The 21,101-nt window shown below is 46.8% G+C and overlaps 1 protein-coding gene across 6 annotated transcripts in view; it reads left to right on the forward strand.

Moving 5' to 3' along the window:
• mio (GATOR complex protein mio) overlaps positions 1–21,101 on the forward strand; it is a 103,063-nt gene that overhangs the window by 60,157 nt on the left and 21,805 nt on the right. For all 6 annotated transcript variants that reach the window (XM_089546368.1, XM_089546372.1, XM_089546371.1 and 3 more), the window contains exons 15-19: positions 3,389–3,532; positions 7,644–7,718; positions 10,848–11,017; positions 15,482–15,553; positions 18,241–18,344. In XM_089546368.1, coding sequence (XP_089402494.1) covers positions 3,389–3,532; positions 7,644–7,718; positions 10,848–11,017; positions 15,482–15,553; positions 18,241–18,344 — 565 coding nt within the window. The remainder of the gene's footprint in view (positions 1–3,388; positions 3,533–7,643; positions 7,719–10,847; positions 11,018–15,481; positions 15,554–18,240; positions 18,345–21,101) is intronic.

Raw genomic sequence — 21,101 nt, forward strand, 5'->3', positions numbered from 1 at the left:
CAGCCCGCACCGACACCGGTTTGACCAGCTAGCATCAGCCAGTCAACCGACATTTCCCCCCCCCCCCCCCCCCCCCCTCATCCTTTTACTTTTTGTCCCCGCTTTGGCACCGCTGAGCGTTTCCTTTGCTTCCGTCCGCGTGGTTCCGTTCTTCCAGTCCGCCGAAACTGTGCGCTCGTCACGTGCCATTCACAGATTCTGCGGTGGAGGCTCCTCACACGTGATGGCGCAGCTTGTGAAGGGTGTGACGTGGAAGCAGTGGAGCTCCATTGCACCGCACCGTGAAGGCTGACAGGGAGATCCTTGTAGTTTTGATGCAGTGCTACTTCAATGTTTCCGACAGTATGCTCACGGCAAAGCATTGATGGAAACATGAGAAATAGTCATTGCCGCGCTATCTTTATCTCAAAACCGGGCACCCCTTTGCCCAGTCTTTCTCCAAATAAATTTACCATGATGCAAGCCGTGATGCACAGTTCTCATTTCTTGTGGTCCCTTGAAGTTTAATTTGACGAGCCTGTAATGTATATCCTTTTTTTTTTTTTTGTCAGGAAATGTTGTAGGAAGTTGCAGAACTCATGGGTCAAAATTTCAAGGTGTGCAGAAAAAAGTTGGCACCTGTTACCACACTGTGCCATTCTCTACAAAGTCCTTGGGTGCTGTATAAGCCCATTCACACGTCATAGGCATTACAATAAAATGCCTGGCAGTGTAGTTATTGGTAAGCACCGAATATTGTATGAAAGCAGTTTTGCACAGGGGGACACCACCGCCAGGAACCTGAAAGCGCGATTGAGGTGTCCACTGAATCTGGGAGGCAGTTATGCGCCTTTCCTTTCCTCGAAATTAACGGAGTCTACAATGATGTCAATTCCAATGAACCCAATAAACGCCGGTGGCCTATTGCTCCAGTGCCACGTTTCTGCCAAAACCTCAACGCTGTCACGCCTCAGCAGTGACAGAACCGCACCACTCTTGAACACACGGGCGCCACGCCAACAGCAACCTTTATTGCCCTTCTCCCATCTTCCCGCCGCCGCTGCCGCCGCCCCTCATGATGATGATCACTCGGCGATCCGCTAGCGCCCTCTCGTTGCATCCCCTGGAACTAGTCCCTCCGCCGCCACACTGTCCTAACAACGCAAATGCAAGCAGCGCTCGTCTGGGTCACTACCAGCACATAGTTGAAAACATGATTGAGGTGTCCACTGACTCGGACAGCCAGTTGTGCACGTTTCCTTTCCCTTCATGACTTTTGTGCACTGATGGAAGTTTATGAAGACGACAGTGTGCAATGCACAGTGCAAGAGTATGTAGCAGTTTAACAGGAGGCGTGATCAGCTGTGGCGACAGCCTAGCGCTCTCGTGCAGTGGCCAGTGAAGCTGATCTCTTTGCAGTCGTAGCAATTTTTATTTTATTTCTGCAGGTATCTTGAAGGTTTCAGGCAGACATCAGTTTTTAAAGGGTGGCTAGTGAAGTAGTCCTTTCACACTAAAACATGCTTCTTTCATGTCGGACTCAGTGCATTCCATGCGTCAGCTCATGCTGACAGTCCTAGACATCAGTGTCAAGAATTTCGTGATTCTTCACACTGGTCCCTATCGCTTTCATCAAAGAAGTCAATGATCAGTGCACTGGAGTCACGAGATAAATGCGGTTCTCGGGTGTGACCGGTGGCAAGGAAGTTGCATTGCTCGATACAGCTGAACTGGGCCGAGAGCTTTCGTGGCGAAATTAAAGGAAACCTCTCTAGCTCAAGATAAGAAGCCTGAATTTGAAACTGATGTTTAAGTTTCCCTGCTATACACTGGATGGGGTCGCATGTTTAATGGGCTGCTAGTATGTTTATTGGCCTGTTTCTTGCAGTCGATCAAATTCGTAGATCTCACTAGGCGTGATAAGGAGAGAGTTCATTGCGTGATGTTCGTCTTACCACAGCCTTAGTGTTTTTGAAAGCCGTGCTTACATGGTTAAATGTTCTGGTAGAAGGAGATTGTCACAAAATTCGGCGCATTTTTGAAGCAAACAAAGAAAAACAGCGCCGCGCGGACGCGTCTCGCCGGCACGAGACGAACGGGAGAGGAGGAAACCCCCGCGGAGCGCCTAGCCTGTGTGCGCGTGCTCCCTCTCCTCTCCACCAGCGCTCACCGACGCGGCGTGCGCCGAGCGAATGAGTCATCCACGCCGAAGATTTCTCTCGAACATGCGAGTCAGTTCTGCTGTGACCGGAAGAAAAGGGCGTAGCCTTGCGTGCACTAAGACACGTCCCCCTCCTCTGCACTCGGACGTTGGCTACGCTGCCACGACGGCGCCACACTAGAACACGCTGGAACCTTAGTGAAACGACTCCTGACTTTAACCAATGAGGACGCACGGCCGTCGAGAGAAAGGAAGGGAACCTGCACGGGAGATGCTGAGTGTATGTGCGGGCCTACTCTGGCGCGTAGAACAAACGGACGTGGAAGCGAGCCTATAAAAGAAGGCGTCTACCGCTATCAGTCAGTCCGGACCACCGTTTAAGCTTCATCGAAGCGCGCCCGTTCGACTCCCGGGAAAACACCACTCGGCCAGCATCGGACCAACGAGGCAACGGTCGCCAGTCTGCGGGACGGCATCGTCGTGGAACCCTGGTCGTTGGACTGCCGCAGTGCCCGGTGAACAAATTGTGTTTTGTTTGTTTACCTCTCTCTCTTGTGTTGGTGCACTTTAGGTGCAATATTGTGTTTGTACTGTAGTCTCTCTCTCGAGTTTAACTTTGCCCGAGTTGCATTGTTTGTTAGTCACTTTGTATGTGTTTGTACTAGTAATTGTGAAATCCTCTGTATCGTCTCTTTGCTATATAAACCTTGTTTTGTTTTGTGAACCTTTGGCTCCGACCCATTCTCTGGCTTGCGACCAGCGAAAGCTGGGCACCGAACGCCCAAAAACCTCTTGTCACTTGGTGGCTGGTCTCCGCTGAGTTTGCCACGCTGAGTCGAGGGCATCTCCTTCGAGTCCGAGACCGCTACCCCCACATGCTCTAAGGGTGTCTGGGAACTTCCCACTAAAAGTGCGCGAAGTGTGGGTGACAGAGATTGAACTGGAAAATTAAAAATATTGGGATTTAAGTACGCGCAAATTGTAGCAGCCAAACAATATTCTCGGTTTGAATTACATCTCAGATTGTACTGACAGTTCGAAAGACAGAGCTGGGAAGAGGAACGGGGATCTCTGCAGAATGTATGGACCCCCTGTGAGAGCACTCACGAGTGAGGTCCGACAGAAAGAGTGAATGAGGTGCCCTGCTACAGCACAAAGGAGTAGCATGCAAGCTTTTTTTCTTTTTCTTGTTTTCGACTTCTGCCACCTCGTTGACGCATGCTGCTGCCCTTGCCTTGACATGCCCAGAACTGGTCCCCCCCGTCGGAGCTGGTGTGGACCCAGGGCCGCAAGCTGGTGCATTGCTGGGACGACCGAGACAACAGTTACGAGCTGTCGGGAGACATCGCTGTCAAGATGCGCAAGCGGGCCCTCCTTGGATATGGCCTCGAGGTCTGCAAGCGCTGCATGCCCTATGGGCAGGCTTATTATCCAAAGACCACCGTGCGGGTGACTCACAGGTGCCCTTAAAGGTGCACTGAAGAGGAATCTGAACTCTTCTTTTTGCCGTGGGAACTCAATCTGCACGTTCCGAGCAATCTTAGGAACTTCGACTTATTGCCCTGTGTGGCCGATTTCCCTAATTAAATCGGATTAACGTCCGGCTCCCTCCTTTTTTTTTTAATTCTCCCCGTACGGTGGGCAGAGTCGACCAACGCATGGAGTGCCTTTCAGCTAGCTCCATGGAGGCTTTGCTTTCGCTTTATTTTGTTTTTTAGGTTTCTGTGAATAAATAGTTTCATTCGCAGAAATATAGCTGCAAAATAAGCCCGCAGAAATAAAAATGCGCGTGGACTATTTGCTACTATGGACTACTACGTATTACTCCGCCGATGGCAGAGCGGCAAGCCTCCACGGAGCTGGGTGAAAGGCACTCCACGCGTTGGTCGACTCCGCCCACCGTATGCAGGGAATTAAAAATAAAGGTGGGAGCCGGATGTTAATTCGATTTAATTAGGGAAATTGGCCACACAGGGCAAAAGTCGAAGTTTCTAAGAATGCTTGGAACGTGCAGATCGAGTTCCAGTGGCAAAAAGACGAGTTCAGATTCCTCTTCAGTGCACCTTTAAGATGCCGTAGTGGGGGAGTCAGAGGGCCCGTGTCTTGGACAGTGAGGACAGTTTTGTCCTATTTTTGTTCTTAGTAAAAAACGATTCTTTCTGGCCGTACTGACACTTGTTTGGCAGCAGAAAGACACATTTATTGCTGAGCAAATTGAATTTAAGTTTTCCCACCATCTGCTTCGAACTGGGGATGCTAAAGCCAAAAAGGACACTGGGGTTATTGTTTAGCAGAGGTTGGCAATTAAGTCTAGCCTCGGGGATCTGCATGCAAGTAACTGTCTTGAAAGCTTGCTTGCTTGAATGGACAGCAACACCTGTATTCCATTTGTCGGCCTTTCCCAGCTTTGTTTTCAGGGAAGGCAGTGCCTTTGTCATTATAATGCAGCCATCTATGGGTACATGCCAACTTCAATCTGTCCCCAGTGTCCGTTTATAACGCGCCCTATATAATGAGATTTGTTACATTATGTAACGAGACTTGAGTATTGTTGTCTTGCAAATGTTTCTACTAATCTTGGATTCACGTTGAAAGGAAATACTAGGTGTTTGTGGACTGGTACCTCACTTTTCAGGAAGTGAACAGGCGACTATAGCTGCAGAAATTGCTAATGAAGTGCCCAGTTTTCTTCCACATTTACACCCCCCACACGGCATATCTGGCAGTGTCATTTTGGTGATGAAGTTGAAGTTGTTGGCTTCGGCAAAAGAGAGATGCCGCAGTTTGAAAGCAAAAATAAAATAAAAAGTAAATGAAGATGGCTAGCAATGGCAATGAGGCAGTGATAAACTGCATATCAAGAAATCCCCAGCTCTGCTGTGGGTTTTGCTGAAATGCCCTCTTTGAAGCAGATCCTGCTGTGGCCACTGGTGTAGTGGGACTTTGTGTAGGTGTCAGAAAGGTCAGTGTTACAACGACTGCTGTCGTACACACGTTTGCAACTGGGCCAACTCTATGTGAACGGTAACTTTGAATGGTAACTGTGCACGGTACTGAACTGTGCACGGTAATTGTGAACGGTACTGAACGGTAACTGTGAACGGTGAATGGAGCATCAATGTGCTCCCACACGTGTTGCACTGGCTATCATACGCTGGCGCCCTTCCTGCTTCTTAAGGAGATGTATCGTTTCCGAGAATACAGTTGCAAGTTCGCGCTCGTGTGTATGTACATGTTTCTCCCTCCGTCTTGTGTTATTCTGCTTAAAGTTTTCTTGAATATGTCGCTACACCAACTGGCCCAACATTCTGCTCTACTAAGGTAACTTTAGGTAGTGTGATCAGAGCCTGTGCCGATGTTTATGCGTGTGATGGTGTTGTTTGGTGCTTCAGGGCTGTGATTTGTTAAGTTTTGGGGTCTGGAAAATTTAAAATAAAAATAGAATTTTTAAAGAACAGCAGATTTCATATGTTTGAGGTTTTTCTAATTATATCACAAAATATTTTCCCCGAAAACAGCCCAGAAGTGACTTAGAAGATGTTTTTTTTTGTGATCGGTGCTGCAAAAATCTGACAGATCTCCATGAAAGTGCCAGTTTTCTCAAAACTGTTTTTTTCAACCTGACTGCCCTGCTTGCAGAAAGCATAGTGTGACACTGGCTTCATGGATTTTCATGCAGTTGGTTTTATTGGGTTCCTTCATAAATTCTTAATGCAGTGACATTCCTAGATATCTGAATTACTCTCATTTTTTCACTCTGGCTAATCTGACATGACCGTAACGAGTGCATTATGCAATCATGTAATGTCCTATCTAGGAAAAACTCGGGCTGATAAAAATATTTGGAGAATGTCACAGCATGAACCATTCCTTTGGCTAAAATTTAAGGGTGGCTTCTGGCTCCTACCATGTTTTGTTGTCAGGCCATGCTTTCTGTAGGTTTGGTATAGCAATAAAGCACATAAAAATTTATAATGTCATAACTACTGAATATATAAGAGTGAAAATTTGTATTTGTTCATTTATTGCATTTCCCAATAAGATTGCCAGATTTCATTGCTCTAGGCAGAAAAGAAAAAATTTCACCTCTGAAACCGATGTTCCCCCATAAGCCTTCTCTGTGGGTGCTTTGCTAGCATCCTCTGTGCATGGTATCACTATGCAGCCCAAGTGTGGGCTTCACTGCAAGGGTTTGAGCAGCCATTCAGAAGAGGGCTGGTCTGCTCTTGCCGTGCACGTGTGCTTTCTTCTCAGAGAGTGAGCGCCCCTGACAGGGCTCGCATTTATCCTACGGAAAGCTAAGTTTCAAAGTTTGGAGTACTGTGCGACACTCCCTTGGCTGAGATGCACCCGTCATCCACAGTGACCCAACAACAGGTGTGCGGTGGCAAAGCAGTGGCACAAACCACCACTCATTTGGATCAGTGGTGGCTTTGTCTCGGTGTGTGTCACCATGGTGCTCGCATTCTTCTCAAATGTGGGCAGCCTAAGGCCTCGGGAACAGCAAAAACCAGTTGCTCGTGTATCTTGCTGCTTGCTTCAGGGCCAGCGTTCTGCACTCATTGCTCGCCTCTCCTCAACTTAAAGGGACTATGCAACGAATTAAGTCGCTTGTAAATGTTTTCAGTGCTTAGAAATGGCGCTAAGAAGCATTCATGCCAAGTGTGATTCTTCATAACCGAGCCAGCAATTTATTATGAATTTTTAAAAACGGCGTTTTTTAAAATTCGCGGGCCGATTGGTGTCTTTGTAGTGACTGATTTTGAAACTAAAATCGTGAAAATAGACGCCACTAGTCCGGTGATGTTGGCAGGCCACCACATGCTGTCATTTGGTGGAGCCACGGCAGCCACGACGTCACGAGCACACTTCCGGTAGCCGTGAAAATCATCTGCTCGTGCCGCCGCGCTAACCCCTCGAGCAAGCGCGAGCCAGCTAGGCACTGCCTTCGAGCATATGGTTTCAGTTTACCTCTGCTGCCTCTTTCTGTAAGGAGTTCCGGAGCCAGACACCAGAGACGCTGCCGCTGGGGGTGCAACAACTGGAGGTCGCAAACCGCACGTCAGGGAATGACATATTCATGGGCGGGGCCCAGTCCCAGCGCTGTTCTCTTTATTTCTTCTGGTGCCCCCCCCCCCCTCTCCCCCCGCCTTCGTGAACGAGTTGAGGGGGGAGAGGAGAAGCATAATTTTTAATTGTTCATATCTCTATTGTTATTGATGCTAGTTCAAAAATTCTTGCGCTGGGGTGACGAGTGATAGGATGCCTATCTCTTGTCTGCTTTACGTAATCTCAGTTAATTTATTGCATAGTCCCTTGAAGTGAACCGCTTAGGACCACCCCCCCTCAGGACTAGACCCCAAGGAAATGCGACTTCCGCACCTGCGTCGAGCCCCCATGGCCCAGTGGGCAATTGGGCATACTCTACACATGTATCTTGTTTTGCACTGCATCTGTGCTGTATGCATCCTGCCTTGTATTCACCCTGATCTCCAAACTGCAGCCAGATGACTTGGGCAAGAATGCAGAGCTCTGTCCTGGGGATTCCCACCTGCGGGGCCTTTGGTCCTGGCTCGATCATATCCTTTTATCTTATCGCACGTGTCCTTTGTAGCAAAAAAAAAAAAAGCAGTTGGAGTCATCAGCTCTTGAAATTAGCGTGGGGACCCAATTTATTAAAACTGATGGCTCCTGTTCACAGTGTGCTAACTTCAAGTTGATAACATCAGCTTCTGCTGACAGGAGACGGTGTCAGGACTGGCCTGATGAACAGTTGCATTCTTTCCGGTAGCTGTGTCAAGTTGCTGAAGTTGATTTTGAGGATGGCGCAAAAGAGATGGGGACAAGGAAGGCACATGAAAAGAACTTGCCCCGCCGCGGTGGCTCAGTGGTTACGGTGCTCGGCTGCTGACCCGAAAGACGCAGGTTCGATCCCGGCCACAGCGGCTGAATTTCGATCAAGGTGAAATTCTAGAGGCCCATGTGCTGTGCGATGTCAGTGCACGTTAAAGAACCTCGGGTGGTCGAAATTTCCGGAGCCCTTCGCTATGGCGTCCCTCATAGCCTCAGTCGCTTTGGGATGTTAAACGCCAATAAACCAACATGAAAACAACAGGACAGGCGCCAACTAAGAAGCTGTGCTTCTAATTTCAGCCATCTTAGGTAGGCCTCTAGCTTTGATGTGCGGCACGGGGAAGTGGGCTATGCGTGAAGCAGTACTGAGTGAAATTCATATTGAGGAGTGCCGTTCTTTTACTCAAGGCACCCCCAGCCGCTCCATTTCTCTCTTTGTATGGCACAGCCATTGCTTGTGTTCATGGGAAAATAGAGGAAGACATAATATACTGCCCTGTCCCAAGAGGTAGATCCAGGCATGACAGACTTTTGGACATTGTGTCAAGAACACGCTTTGGCAACGTTGTGCATAAACACTCTTAACTCTACAGTAAAATATCAGTATAACGAACATGGATACAGTAAAACCTTGTTATCGCGAACAAAAATAGTAAAATAGTTCAATGTAGCCAAAATTTGTAATTTAAAATTTTGTCCTAAACACATGCAAGATCAGCGCTATTTAGGCAGTGAAGTGACTGCAACTCAGGTGGTCCTTACGAGATAAATGGAGAAACATTTTTCAGGGTTTTAGCGGGATTTTGAAGGTGCTCGCAACGATTCCGGAGGCTGCAAAAAAAAGAGCACCAGTTAGGTTGGTTTCCCCGCATTGCACTGCAAGCACGCAACGGCTTCAGATCATAAGGCAGCTATGGTGGCTTCTCCGCATGACAGCTGCTTCGCGTGGAGAGCAGTACACCACAGCAAAAGCTGTTGCCGTTTTCACCACCTCTGTGTGAGCCGACATGAGTGCAGGATGGTTGCTGCTAGGCTACAGCTGCCCGTGCCGGTGCTCCCAGAACGCTTTAAACATGTGCGAAAGCCATACTACCAACCCTCCATGCCGTTGTATCTTATGTGGGGCTGTTGGCAAGTGTGAAATAAAAGTACCTTGGCATGAATAAGCACTTGCACACCACCACCAGTCACTTGTGTACTGCAGTGAATTTCGCTGTCTGTCATCGGAAAGTGCACCGCTTGGCGCTGGGGAGTTTGATATATCCATTTCTTGGCCAACAGCATTTGATATATAAAGCATAAATTGCATTTGTTGGTTAAAAAATTTACGGAGAATTCGATTTAGCCAGTGATTCATACTATCCGTATTTGTTATATCAAGGGTTGACTTATTTGGCATTGGCTTTATTGAACTCTTCCTAAATATTTTTACAAAACACATGCAATTTTTACTTCATAAACCGAATGTGGTGGCCCATAGAATGGATATATCGAACTTGCCAGCGCTGAGCAGTGCCCACTCAGATGAAAGACAGGCAGCAGTCTCTGCCGCATGACACAAATGGCTGATGGTGTGGCGAACGTTCGCGCTAATGTAGACGTTTTTATCTTGTACTACTGTTCTTTTCTCACACTCACTAACAGCTCCACGGAAGGTCATAGAAAAGCAATGGGCACGCATTAAGTCTCTAGCATCTGTCCACGGAGCTCCAGAACCAGTGGCGTGGACGGTTGTAATCTTGCAGTAACCATATTGTGCGCTCATGTTCTCAGAGGTGGACAAAGTAGCAATAGCTTTCGCTCATAACCGTCATTTTCCATGTAGCAAAGCTGTAATACAGGGAAGTCACCCTATCTATCCTTTAAAGGGCAACAATGGGCCTTTTTTTTACGTTTTGAGTCGATAATCATTATGTTCCATCTTTTATTTTCTTCAATCAGCCATGGCAGGTTGCTCTTGCTAATCAAGGTGGCAAACTGACACCTACAGTGGGTGCAAGGACATGGGGCTCTTATGCTTTGACACAAAAGTCTTCAAATGGTGGTACGATGAGTAGTCTGTTTAAAAAAATCTCATTTTATTTTGGCCGGTATGGCACGACTGCTTCAAACACTTGGATGTCTCTAACTTTACTGTAAACAGCAACAAGGACATCGTTATAAAGTTGGATGAATGTGGGAAGTTTTGTTTATGATGACCAGAACAACCACAGTTAGCAACAGCTTCATTCAGTTGGTCTTAGTTCAGCTCATCCTTCTTGTGACCATCATCTTTGTCGCAGACACTAGGAATGCAGTTGCAAAAAGAGACATACAGGAAGCATATTGATGAATTCATTAAATCACTCTCTGGCACTATTCTCATAATCTTCCAGGTGAAGTGACAATTTCAAAAGAGCTCTCTTTTTTTTTTTTTCGGCAGTTACAAATCTTGGATGTTTTCTTTTTCGACCACACTCCAGATAGCATTGCCATGGCTGTAGTATTGAATTTTTATTGAACAGTTGGATGCGCTGCCTGCATGCTGCGTCCCCTGTTGGGGTGTTGAAAATACAGGGCAGTGACGGCAAAGAAACCTACGTTGGCAGGGTGCCAGTTAGCACGCATCTTTTTCCTTTTTGAAATCTAAGTTTGGTGTCTGAGTAACATTCCTGCACGTGCACCGTTCATCTGCACCAGGCACACGCCACAGGCTACAGATGCTCCTTGTGCACTCCTCACCCAGCTTAGGACACCCAGACTCTCCTTGGATCTTCAGGGGCAGGTGAGGTTGATTGGGCCATCAGTGCCATTCCTCTGAAGGGCCTGTTGTTGTTCTCTGCTGAATGGAATGCCCTTGACGCACTGCCGTCCACTGCAACGCTCCCTGGAGGAAAACTCTCGCCTCAAGCTGGTCAACAAAAGCGACTACGCGGTGGGCGTACGGGCCATGCTGGGCGACCTGGGCTCCACCCGGCCCTCGGACGCGATGTACCGGTCCGGGCAGGGACCACTCAACCTGGTCACCTACACCAGCCGCGAGCGGTGAGCAAGCAGGTTGCACACGAGACGTAAGGCAAGCAGCCACGTGCCCATCCGTTAGCTGGCAAAGTACCAGGTGATTCAAATGTACTATTGTGAGACATTCCAGCGGCGAAAAAGACAGGGACGAAGGTAGACGGGACAGGACGAACGCCGGATGTCACATGCTCCTGTCTTTTTAGCCACTGCAATGTCTCACAATAGTACTAGCAACCAACTAGCCCAGCTTTCTAGGCTTAATGACATACTTTCCAGTACAATGGGCGCTGTCATCCCCCTTTTTTTTGTGTGTGAATCCTTCTCCGACGCTCGTCAATCTCCTAGCCGTGACCACTTGTCGTGCAAGGGGACTCACATTTGCTCTCGACCACCACCTTGTTCTACCTGGCGTCTGTTGGCTCTTCACACCGTGCTTTCCATCTGCGCGGCATGCTAGAAGGATGATGTGAAATCCGGCGTTCATCCTGTCTCGTCTGCCTTCATCCGTGTCTTTTTAGCCACTGGAATGTCTCACAATAGTACTACCAACCAACTAGCCCAGCTTTCTACGCTTTAAGATTCAAATGTAACAGAAAAAGCATTGGCTGGGGTTGAACCCGGCCGAACCTAGTTTACAGAGCGGAAGCTCAATCGAAGCGGTGGCAATGGCAGCGTCTGCTACCATCTTCCTCTTGTCGTTCGTACCGCTGCTTCTATGGACGAGCCTCTTGTTCTTATTCGGTTCCTGCTTCAATCTTAGCTCATTTCTTTGCTCTATCCTTCGCCAACACGCCCTGTCGGCGTTCTTGATCGTAAGAATCATCATATTCAGTAAACCGCATACACAGCTGAAGCACTGGTTCCAGAACGCGACTCCTCCCTGCTATCTGTCAAGCAAAGCTTTGCGCTTTTCATTAGGTTATCAAATGAATGGCAAATCACGTGGTTCAGCGCAGCTGCGAGGTTGAGCATTGAATCACGTTGTTGAACGCAGTTGTGAAGACAAGCGAACGCCTCCAGTTTTGTGCGCTGTATCTGCACCAAGGTGTGGCGAATCACATGGTGTGGCATTACAGCCACACCGCCGCTTGAAGATCATTCTTCGGAGCAACTTGACCTTGAGGTTTTTGATGGGAGGAGTAGAGCTTCTGCTCTAAAAGTAAAAATTACGTGAAATTAAGAAGTGTAGACACTAGCACGATGAGGTTTTCACAGAAATGCACAGAAAGATGTAGGGACTTATTTTTAATAATGGAAAGTTTTATTGCCAGACTAGTTACACTTGTCAGTGATAAGTAATGCTGTCGCACTATTGTACAGACTACTGACACAGCTGAAGCGCCATCTGTTAGTGGCAAATGTAACTGTTCTGATAAAAAAAATTTTGTTGTGGAATGAGAAAAAATTTGTCTTCTTGTGAATTTCTTTGCAAACTGCATCATACCACTGTCTATACTGTTAGAGAATTAATGAATTTTTACTTTTGTTATTTTTGAATGACGCAGACTACACTGGAAAGAGCAATTTAACATTTTGAAACTGCGCTCGCATGTGTCTTTCAGTTTTTTTTTTCCTTGTATCTCATCCCTTGCGCTGTTCCCTCATCATGCAAAAGAACGAACTAGGTCACCAACTCGCTCTTCTAAATCCTGAAACTATATGTCGGCTATGATGAGCAATGATGTCATAGAGGACTCTATATTAATTTTGACTGCCCTGAAAACTTGAAGTAAATTATTGCTGTTCCAGGACAACAGCATAGAAGGGTGACGGTTCGGACTAGTGGGTAATTCACATGAGGTTCCGTAGTACAAAAAGCAGGGACAAGACAGACGAGCGAACACAAGCTAGCCTTCACTGAATGTTTTATTGGCCCTTAGAGGGTTTATGTAGGCACAAACCAAGAGCAGGAGGGACCACATAACAAGCTGATGGTGTGAAATCGAATATCTGGAAAGCAAAAACAAAACTAAACCGAGTGCAACCAAAAGAAAACCTAAAAACATGTAAGCAAGTTTCACAAGTTCCCACAGGGCCCTGCATCCAAGAAGGCAGTGTCTTTTGTTGGTAGTGATAAGGATGGACTGCTTGCACAATTTTCAATCCCAACCTTTTCCATCGCAAAGGCTTCAGTTATCTTGTCCTTTTATCTTCATTTTTTTCCTATCCCTAGGCGCTCTTCGAAACTGGGTTTTCACTTGTGAAAACGTCAGTGACGTACTAAATGTCCGGACCCCCATTCCTAACGTTCCTGTTGTGCTCGCCTAAGTGTTCATTTAGGCAACGGCCCATTTGGCCAATGTATGTCTTGCCGCACGAAAGCGGTATCTTGTACATGATATTGCCAGTGCACGTTACAGACGGATTCTGGTGAATAATCGAACAATGATTCTGATGAGTGCTGTCAGGGCTGCTAGCCTTGCACATGCGGGACAATTTCTCAGCTGCCGACATGCAAACCTTCACTCCCACTTTCAATGCATGATAGAAAAGTGTCGCTTGTTGTGGTATTTGTATGCAACTCTCTTTGCTCTTTTCTTTTTTTGCTGCTTGTGTCTGGTGCACACATTTCTTTAAGTTACCTGGTTTCTGCTTTCTTTAATGAAAGATAAGTTTCAAGCCCAATGCTGTCTTTAGCTCTGTTTTCATTCCACTCATATTCTTTCATTGGTTTTACATTGTTGAGTTCTCGGTAACTAACTAGCCTGCATTCTCACCCTTTTGAGTCTTTTAATGCATAATTGCGCTCTTGGCCAACACCTCAATTTTCAAGTGCACAGAAAAGAACAATCAACTTCATTTATAATGGCCCCTCTTATAACAACACACTCTTAGCACGAACAAAGACGTTGCGACAGTTCCATTAGGGCACAAGTAAGCTAAACTGGGCTAGTCGGAGCAATTGCATCTTCGAAAAACGTAGCGCGAAACACAAGACACAGGTAAGGTGAAGACCGTGTCCTCGTGTCCTGTCTTCACCTTACCTGTGTCTTGTGTTTCGCGCTACGTTTTTCGAAGATGCAATTCCATTAGGGCTGTGGCAGCAAATCTCACCAAATGCTAAGTGTTAAGCTCACCAAGTGCCTCTAAGCTTTTTTGGCCAAAAAATTGAATCTAGCTAAGGCTAAAGTTTGGACATTATGGAACGTTTCCTGTGCAGAAAAACCGCTGCACCTGTGTGTAGCGTTCATGTGGTCTTTTGCGAAAGGCTGTCACCATTTAATGCTGAACAAAGAAAGTGTACTTGCACAGCCTGTGCACCGTAGACAGACTTGAAATCTGCACCTGCAGATGTGGTTGTTTATAAAACAACCACATCTGCAGGTGCAGATTTCAAGTCTGTCTCGTATACGCCCATCCTTAACAGTAATCTTTTCATCTCATGAGGCACTAAGCCTAAACGCATGGTGCCATTTGCCCCGCTGATTTCAGCGCATGTACATGTGCGACCGGCTGGATGGTGACTCCCTCATAAAGTGTAGACAGTGCACCACGGAAGTTACGTCTTGAGGTTGTCATCTATATCGTGACCCTTTCACATTATTGCTGCAAACATCTTATTATAACTAACAGATGGTGCGTGACGGTCATGTTTGTTATATGCGGCTTGACTGTGTGCAGATTCAGCTCTTGCTGATAACACCAGCTGTGGTTGACAATTCAGTGACTCATCGTCAGGCTCCACGATAGGGGCCCTAGGAGTATGTGCATCTTTCACCTTGTTTTGTAAGTTGTAGCTAATGTCATTGTGTTTTGTAGGACGAGCAGAGAGTGGCCGTGAATTTGTCATGCTGTGTGTTGAGTCGGTTGTCAGAGGCACAGCGCTGCCATGTATTGAGTGTATGCCAAATGTGATGCTGCAAAGTTTTTGCTTTGCCAAAAATTTGGCGGGAGATTTCTGTAGTGATTCACATAGATTTTGTTGCATATTTTTTTGCTCACTTTTGTGTCCACATTTTGCATTAACACTTTTGCATCTGGCAGTGTTTTTTCATACTGCAGCACTCACCAGCATAACAGTAGAGAGTACCCGTGTGAAAGCAGACACCATGTGCACAGCTGCTTTTAGTGTGTGCTGCAGTGCACAGTGGTGTAGTTAGTAGGGTCGGTTTTTCGGTTATCAGGGTGGAGATTGGAAGAAGATGGTGAACCGGTAGAAGGCGTCATTACAGATACTTAGGGCACAGCGGTAACGATGCAGGAGATTCTGTGGGTGATCGGTGCAAATGCACATTTGCTAGTTGCAGCCTGTGTTATGCATCTCATGTGGGTGTCAGTTTCTCTCTTCTGGGGGACAAGCAAGCTGGGATGTGGACTGCTGCTACCATGTGGTGAATGCTTTCATGTATCGCTAGGTGCGAAGCCTGCATTTTTTTTTTTAAAAGGACGATGTGCATCTAAATGCAATGTTGGAGATGCTAATATTGGCAGGATTCTGCTGGCCATAGATGGCGTGCTGTTAGCTGAGTGCTCTTATTGTTTCCACAGTGAACGTGTACTCTGGCTCTGTGGCTGGAAGCAAAGGCACGATGGTTTGCAAGGCAACGTCTTCAATCGCAGGTCAGTAGAGTGCTTGGCTCTGTTCTCTTAGCATCAGATGTCGCGTGGAGGTGTCGCATGCAGCTCTTGTAAAGACCACTGGCACATGATTACTGCAGAGCATTACATTGCAATCACTCATGTGACAGATTGCAGTTTTACAGTAGAAGCCTGCAAGAAAGCTTCAGTACAAGCCTGGATAACGAATTGCATGCCACCACAATAGTTCCTCATTAAGCTGGCCACTTCAGTTTAAGCATCACACACCCTCTACTAGCCCCAGCAAAGCAGGGTAAGCATACTGAAATATACGGAGCTTTATTTTTTTCCGAACCTTGCACCATTTAAGGAATAAAAAAAAGAAAAAAAAGACTTTTTTACATCACTCTCTTGATCAAACGAGAAGTTACCGCTGACCTAATGTGAGGCTCATAGCATGTTGCCCCATGATCTCTGACAGTGGTGCAAGGTAAACTTGTAAAGTAAACCAGTATAGCTGCATGAGTGGTGATAGCTGCTCATTCTCCTCCAAGCGATTTCACTACCCACCTATTCACTGAAGTCCTCCTCTTTCTCTTCTGTGGCCTGTGTGATATCATGAGTTGTGACCAATGGTACAGTAAGGCCATTAGGAAGCCACCATCGCTTCATCTCCTGACTCATAAACATCTGCCATCCCAGATGGGGCGTATTTGCAACAAGCAGTGCATGTGTTCATCATTTCTTGACGCTGGCTAGTGGGACTGCAAGGACGAGGGTCATTGACACATCCATCAACTGTAAAGCCAGCCTTGTATCTCATGTGTGGCAGCCTTTCCCATTCGGACGATGTGCTCGTACACAAAGGCTCACTTGTAGTCACGTAGCACTCTTTGTTGGGAAAGACTATATGGATGAGGGATACACGAAATGATAGCGATAAAGACAGCATGAGTGTCAGGATCAGAGGACAAAATACAGCTCAATGATTCAGTAGACGTGGCTAATTTGAAATCCTGGACAAATCAAGCTGGCATCTTGCACCACCTCAATTGATTCGAAGACTTTGGACGCCATGCGGGAGCACCTTAGCTCAACTGATAATGCAGCATTGCATCACGTGTAATAGGCATGCGAGCCTGCAACGCTTAATCGAACTCTTGTTTGCTGAAGCAGCCATCGTCGTGACATCAGCGGATGCAGTTGTTGTAATGCGGGTCATTTCTTTGTCTTTCCTCTGCCATCTCTCTCAACTCCCTTCTGTCTGCACAACAGTCATGATGGTTCTGCTGGGGCCATTCAACAGGCCCATATACTTTCCTCTTCATTCTTCCTTCAGTCACAGCAGCAGCAGCAGCAGTCAAGCTCGTCACTGCTTCACACGCAATTGCGCAGAAAGGGGTGACACTTCGATTCTTGCAGCACAGAGACATCGAACTGAATAAAGTGATCCGGTGATGTCCTGCACTTCACTGGTGTCAGTCTGCCATTCGGTGACAATAGGTGCGCTCAGACCGTGACGCCACCAACACTGAGTAATTTCTATTTTGTGCATGCCACACATTGCACTAAACTTGTTGATACAAAATACACAGTGTCAGCCCCGAATTGGTGATGGATTGTGCTCTCTTCTGGTTACTCCTTTTTATCTGACTGCTGCTGCTCTCGAAAGCCCTTCTATACATGCTCCTTAGAGCTCCGTCACACCACGAACCTAATGTATCAGTTAAATTCAGAAATATTTACTGGGTAGATGACTCGAGGCCGCACAGAATTTGTGGTGGAGGATTAACAGTGGCTGGCTATAGATGCCACATTCGACCTTGGATTCCACTCTAACACACACTAAAAGCAGTAGGAGTATAAAAGCAGCAGTGAACGGCAAAGAGCTTTGCCTGTCACTGAGTTGCATCGAGATAGATGCACGACGTCATAACTGGCTTGATCGAAGTTTGGGCGAAGGTCAGTGATGCAGCTACCGCAGCTAGTCCAACTGCAACACAATTTTACTTTGGCTAGAATGCTTCTTATGTGCTGGGTATGTCTTGAAGTATAACTGTTAGAACTGGGTAGAAGTTGAACTGTTTTTACGAGTGTTTGAAAAGCTCTGTAGCATACACCTGATGGCATGCAATGCAGTTAGGCAGCTTGCTGGATGTGACGCAGGTACAGCAATGAGAGAGCCCTGTTTAAGCCTGGCACATAAGGAGCAAACAGATTACAGGTGGCATAGAATGAAAGGGTGGAGGCTAACATGCAGCTTGACAGTCCCAGGTTTGGTACTCTTGTGAAGTTTATTAAAATGATGGGTGCGATTACCATGCCGAAATACTGTGTAGCCATTGGGGACATGAATGCGCTCGGAGCATGTGTTTTCGAAATACAGCAAGCAGAGCGAGCGTGGCACATGGAAAGAATGCACTGTGAGGTATTGAGAGCGTAAAAATGTAGTAGAGGTACACATACTTCACTGCTCATGATGATGGGAGCATATCCTGCAATGGGCGTAGTCAAGCAGGTGATGATGACGGCGGTATAGAGAATGTTGCCTCAGTTGTGCCCTTCATGCCTTGGAGTTGCACATGCAGAGAGTGAGGACCTGTTCAACAATTTCAAGTTTGTGCATTCTGCCAGAGCAGTGGTACACGGGGCAGAATGCAAGGCAGTGATCTGTCTTGTTAACTTTGGGCCGCTGGGGTCTGAGTGACACCTCGCCTGCTGCATTGCAGGCTGGAGAAAGAGGGCAACTATGCACGCAAGGCAGCCATCCACATGTTCAACCTCCGCATGAGGGACGCCATCACTGTGCTCAAGGAGGCAGCGGCCGCACAAGGTGAGCAGCAATGCAGTCGCAGGATTGGGCACTGCCTGTGTGCATTGTTCCTAATGCTGCTGTACGCCGTACAAACGGACACGCCTTGAAGTAGGGAGGACATGGGACAAATGCTGATTTGTAGCTGTTAGTTACGCCATCACTGGCGCCATCTTCACCTCTGGTTGCAAAATATCCTGGTTGCAAAAGATCTTTCAGAGTGCTGCAGCTCTTAGCACAAGAAGCTCTTAGCACAAGAATGCCCATACGCATCATACCTCTGCTAACACAGGCAGGCAAAGCTGGTTGGTGACTTTGCAGACATGGGCTTCAGGTAAGGTCTCAAACTCACCAATTGCTCGAGTTAAACCTCGATAATTCAGTTTCAGATTGTTCAAAATGTCAGGCAACTTGTGGATTATCTGTGGCCCCAGAAATTTGTGTGTAAATTTTATGCGATAATTCATGCTGACAATTCAACCGACTCAATTAATTCGAAGATTTAGGATGCAATGCTGGCATGCTTGAGTTTGCTACAAGCTAAGAAATGCCCGAGTTCGACTCAAAATATACATCTCACAAGCCACAGCGCGGTGTCTAATTAGACTCTTCAAAGCTTCATGCACCATCACATAGACAGTGGCGACATTTAACTTGGCGTGCAGTACGATGACATCATGCCAGCCAAAATGATCGTGCAGTTCACCACCTGACTGCCCATGTGTTCAGCGGCATCCAGACCGCACGCTGCTGAACTCTGTGCAAAATACACCAAACCAGTCCCTGATTTTCCGGACTGACTGCACACGCTGATTTCTTGCCACTCCTTTTAACCACCGCTGCTCTTATAATGAGCCATTCTACACGTGTGCCTTAGAGCTGCTCTGCACCATTACACTATGTATCCAACCTTGGCTGCTCCTTTTGTATGCACCAAAAGCAACAAAGTACTATGAAAGTGCCAGAAAATGGCGGAGAGCTCTGCCAGTAACTGAGATATTCTTAGAGAGGTGGGCAGCCATGTTCTGTGGACGTCGGAACTAATTTGCCTGCGCTTAATATTTTTGTTTTGCTTAATTTGAGGATAATTCAAAGACCCACTTAGTAATTTGTGTAGTTTACACGGTCCGATGGGCTGGTGATGTTCTATTGTACATAGCAGCATAGCCGTGTGCACGCAATAAATAAATGAATAGCTATAACAGTAGTGTACTGTGCTGGCGTGTGTTGCACGTCCTGTCATTGAGATCCCAACTGCGTATGTATTCAGCACATTTGAGCAGTAAATTTAAGGGGCTCTGAAAGGGGTTCTCAGCAAGGTGCAGTATTCCTGGGACATTTAAGGACACCGCTTCACAAATATCCTGCAGCAAGAATTTTTTAATGCGTTTGTAGAAGCAGAGTTATCTGTTGTCAGAACTTGAATTTCAGCATCTTCGCGCCTTCCCCTCTCCTCTCGTCACTTTTTACACGCCCAAAGGTCGGTGCTCCTTGCACAGGAATTCCCTGAGGGTAAGGGGGTGGGCTTCTGACCCACCGGAGTAACGCTCCTGATCAACGGCGGCTGTGACAGCTGCGCGATTCCTGAAAAAAATCTAACCAATGGCCATCTCTGAACAGAATTATGCAGGAGGAATTACGCGGGTCCATTATTGCCGACTACAACAGATGAGGAGGAAGAAGAGAAAGGCAATGATAGACATACTAGATGCAGGAACGCAAAGACCCATGTGGCCGCCGCAGTGGCTCAGTGGCTACGGCGCTCGGCTGCTGACCCAAAATATGTGGGTTTGACCCTGGCTGCAACAGTTGCATTTTTATGGTGGTGGAATTCTAAAGGGTCGTGTACAGTGCGATGTCAGTGCACAGAACCGCGGGTGGCCGAAGTTTCCGGAGCCCTCCACTACGGCGTCCCTCATAGCCTTAGTCGCTTTGGGACGTTAAACCAGCTTATTTTTAGATGAAGGATGCGAAATTCACCTGAAACGATGATGGATGAACTGGATCGCACCACAGTGGCTGCTCCATGCGGAGGGAACACTAATGCTAATGCATACTCTGCTGTATCACTTGCATCGATCATCTATACATTTTGTGGTTTCTTCAGCAAGCCTTTATGGGTGCTATGCTATGTTGTGGTGCTATGCTACATTGCGGCGGAACTTGGATTCAAACCACAGGCTTCCTGCACATGAGGTGTACATACCGCTGACACCATAGGTGCTATTAAGCCTCACGTGAAGGCACCAAAAAAATGGAACAAGTAGCTGCCAAACATTGAGTCTGAGGGCTTCTTTAAAGGAGTTGAAGGTCTTTTTTGTTAGCTAAGGTGCTTTGGATTGTATTCATTCTCTCAATCCTTGTCACATGCATAGTACAACTGCATGAGCAAACGAGGACATAGGCAAGAAGGAAAACAGACAACAGCACAACGAACAAGTTGTAAATGCTTGCGCTATGCGTTATGCGAATTGTGAGCAAGGCCCTCGTGTGAGCGTAATGTCAAGTATTTGTTTACTTGAGGCATTTTTCTCTTTCACATGCACTGTGCATTCTTCAGTGAGTCACCAACTTGCACTCCCAACTAGGCTATATTAACCCTTTGACATGTGATGTACATAACTGTGAACAAAGCGAGCTCGAAGCTTTTTCTGAGAGTGGGCTGCACCTAGCAGTGATTTCTTTGTTCCAGGTGAATTTCACATCTTTTGTCTCAAGATAAGCTCGGTTTTATGCTATCTAATGAACACGGTAAATAATATTTCGTGAAACAGTGAG

The sequence above is a fragment of the Amblyomma mixtum genome, chromosome 5 (assembly GCF_055824585.1).
Source record: "Amblyomma mixtum isolate Tamu chromosome 5, ASM5582458v1, whole genome shotgun sequence".
In the NCBI taxonomy this organism is placed as follows: Eukaryota; Metazoa; Arthropoda; class Arachnida; order Ixodida; family Ixodidae; genus Amblyomma; species Amblyomma mixtum.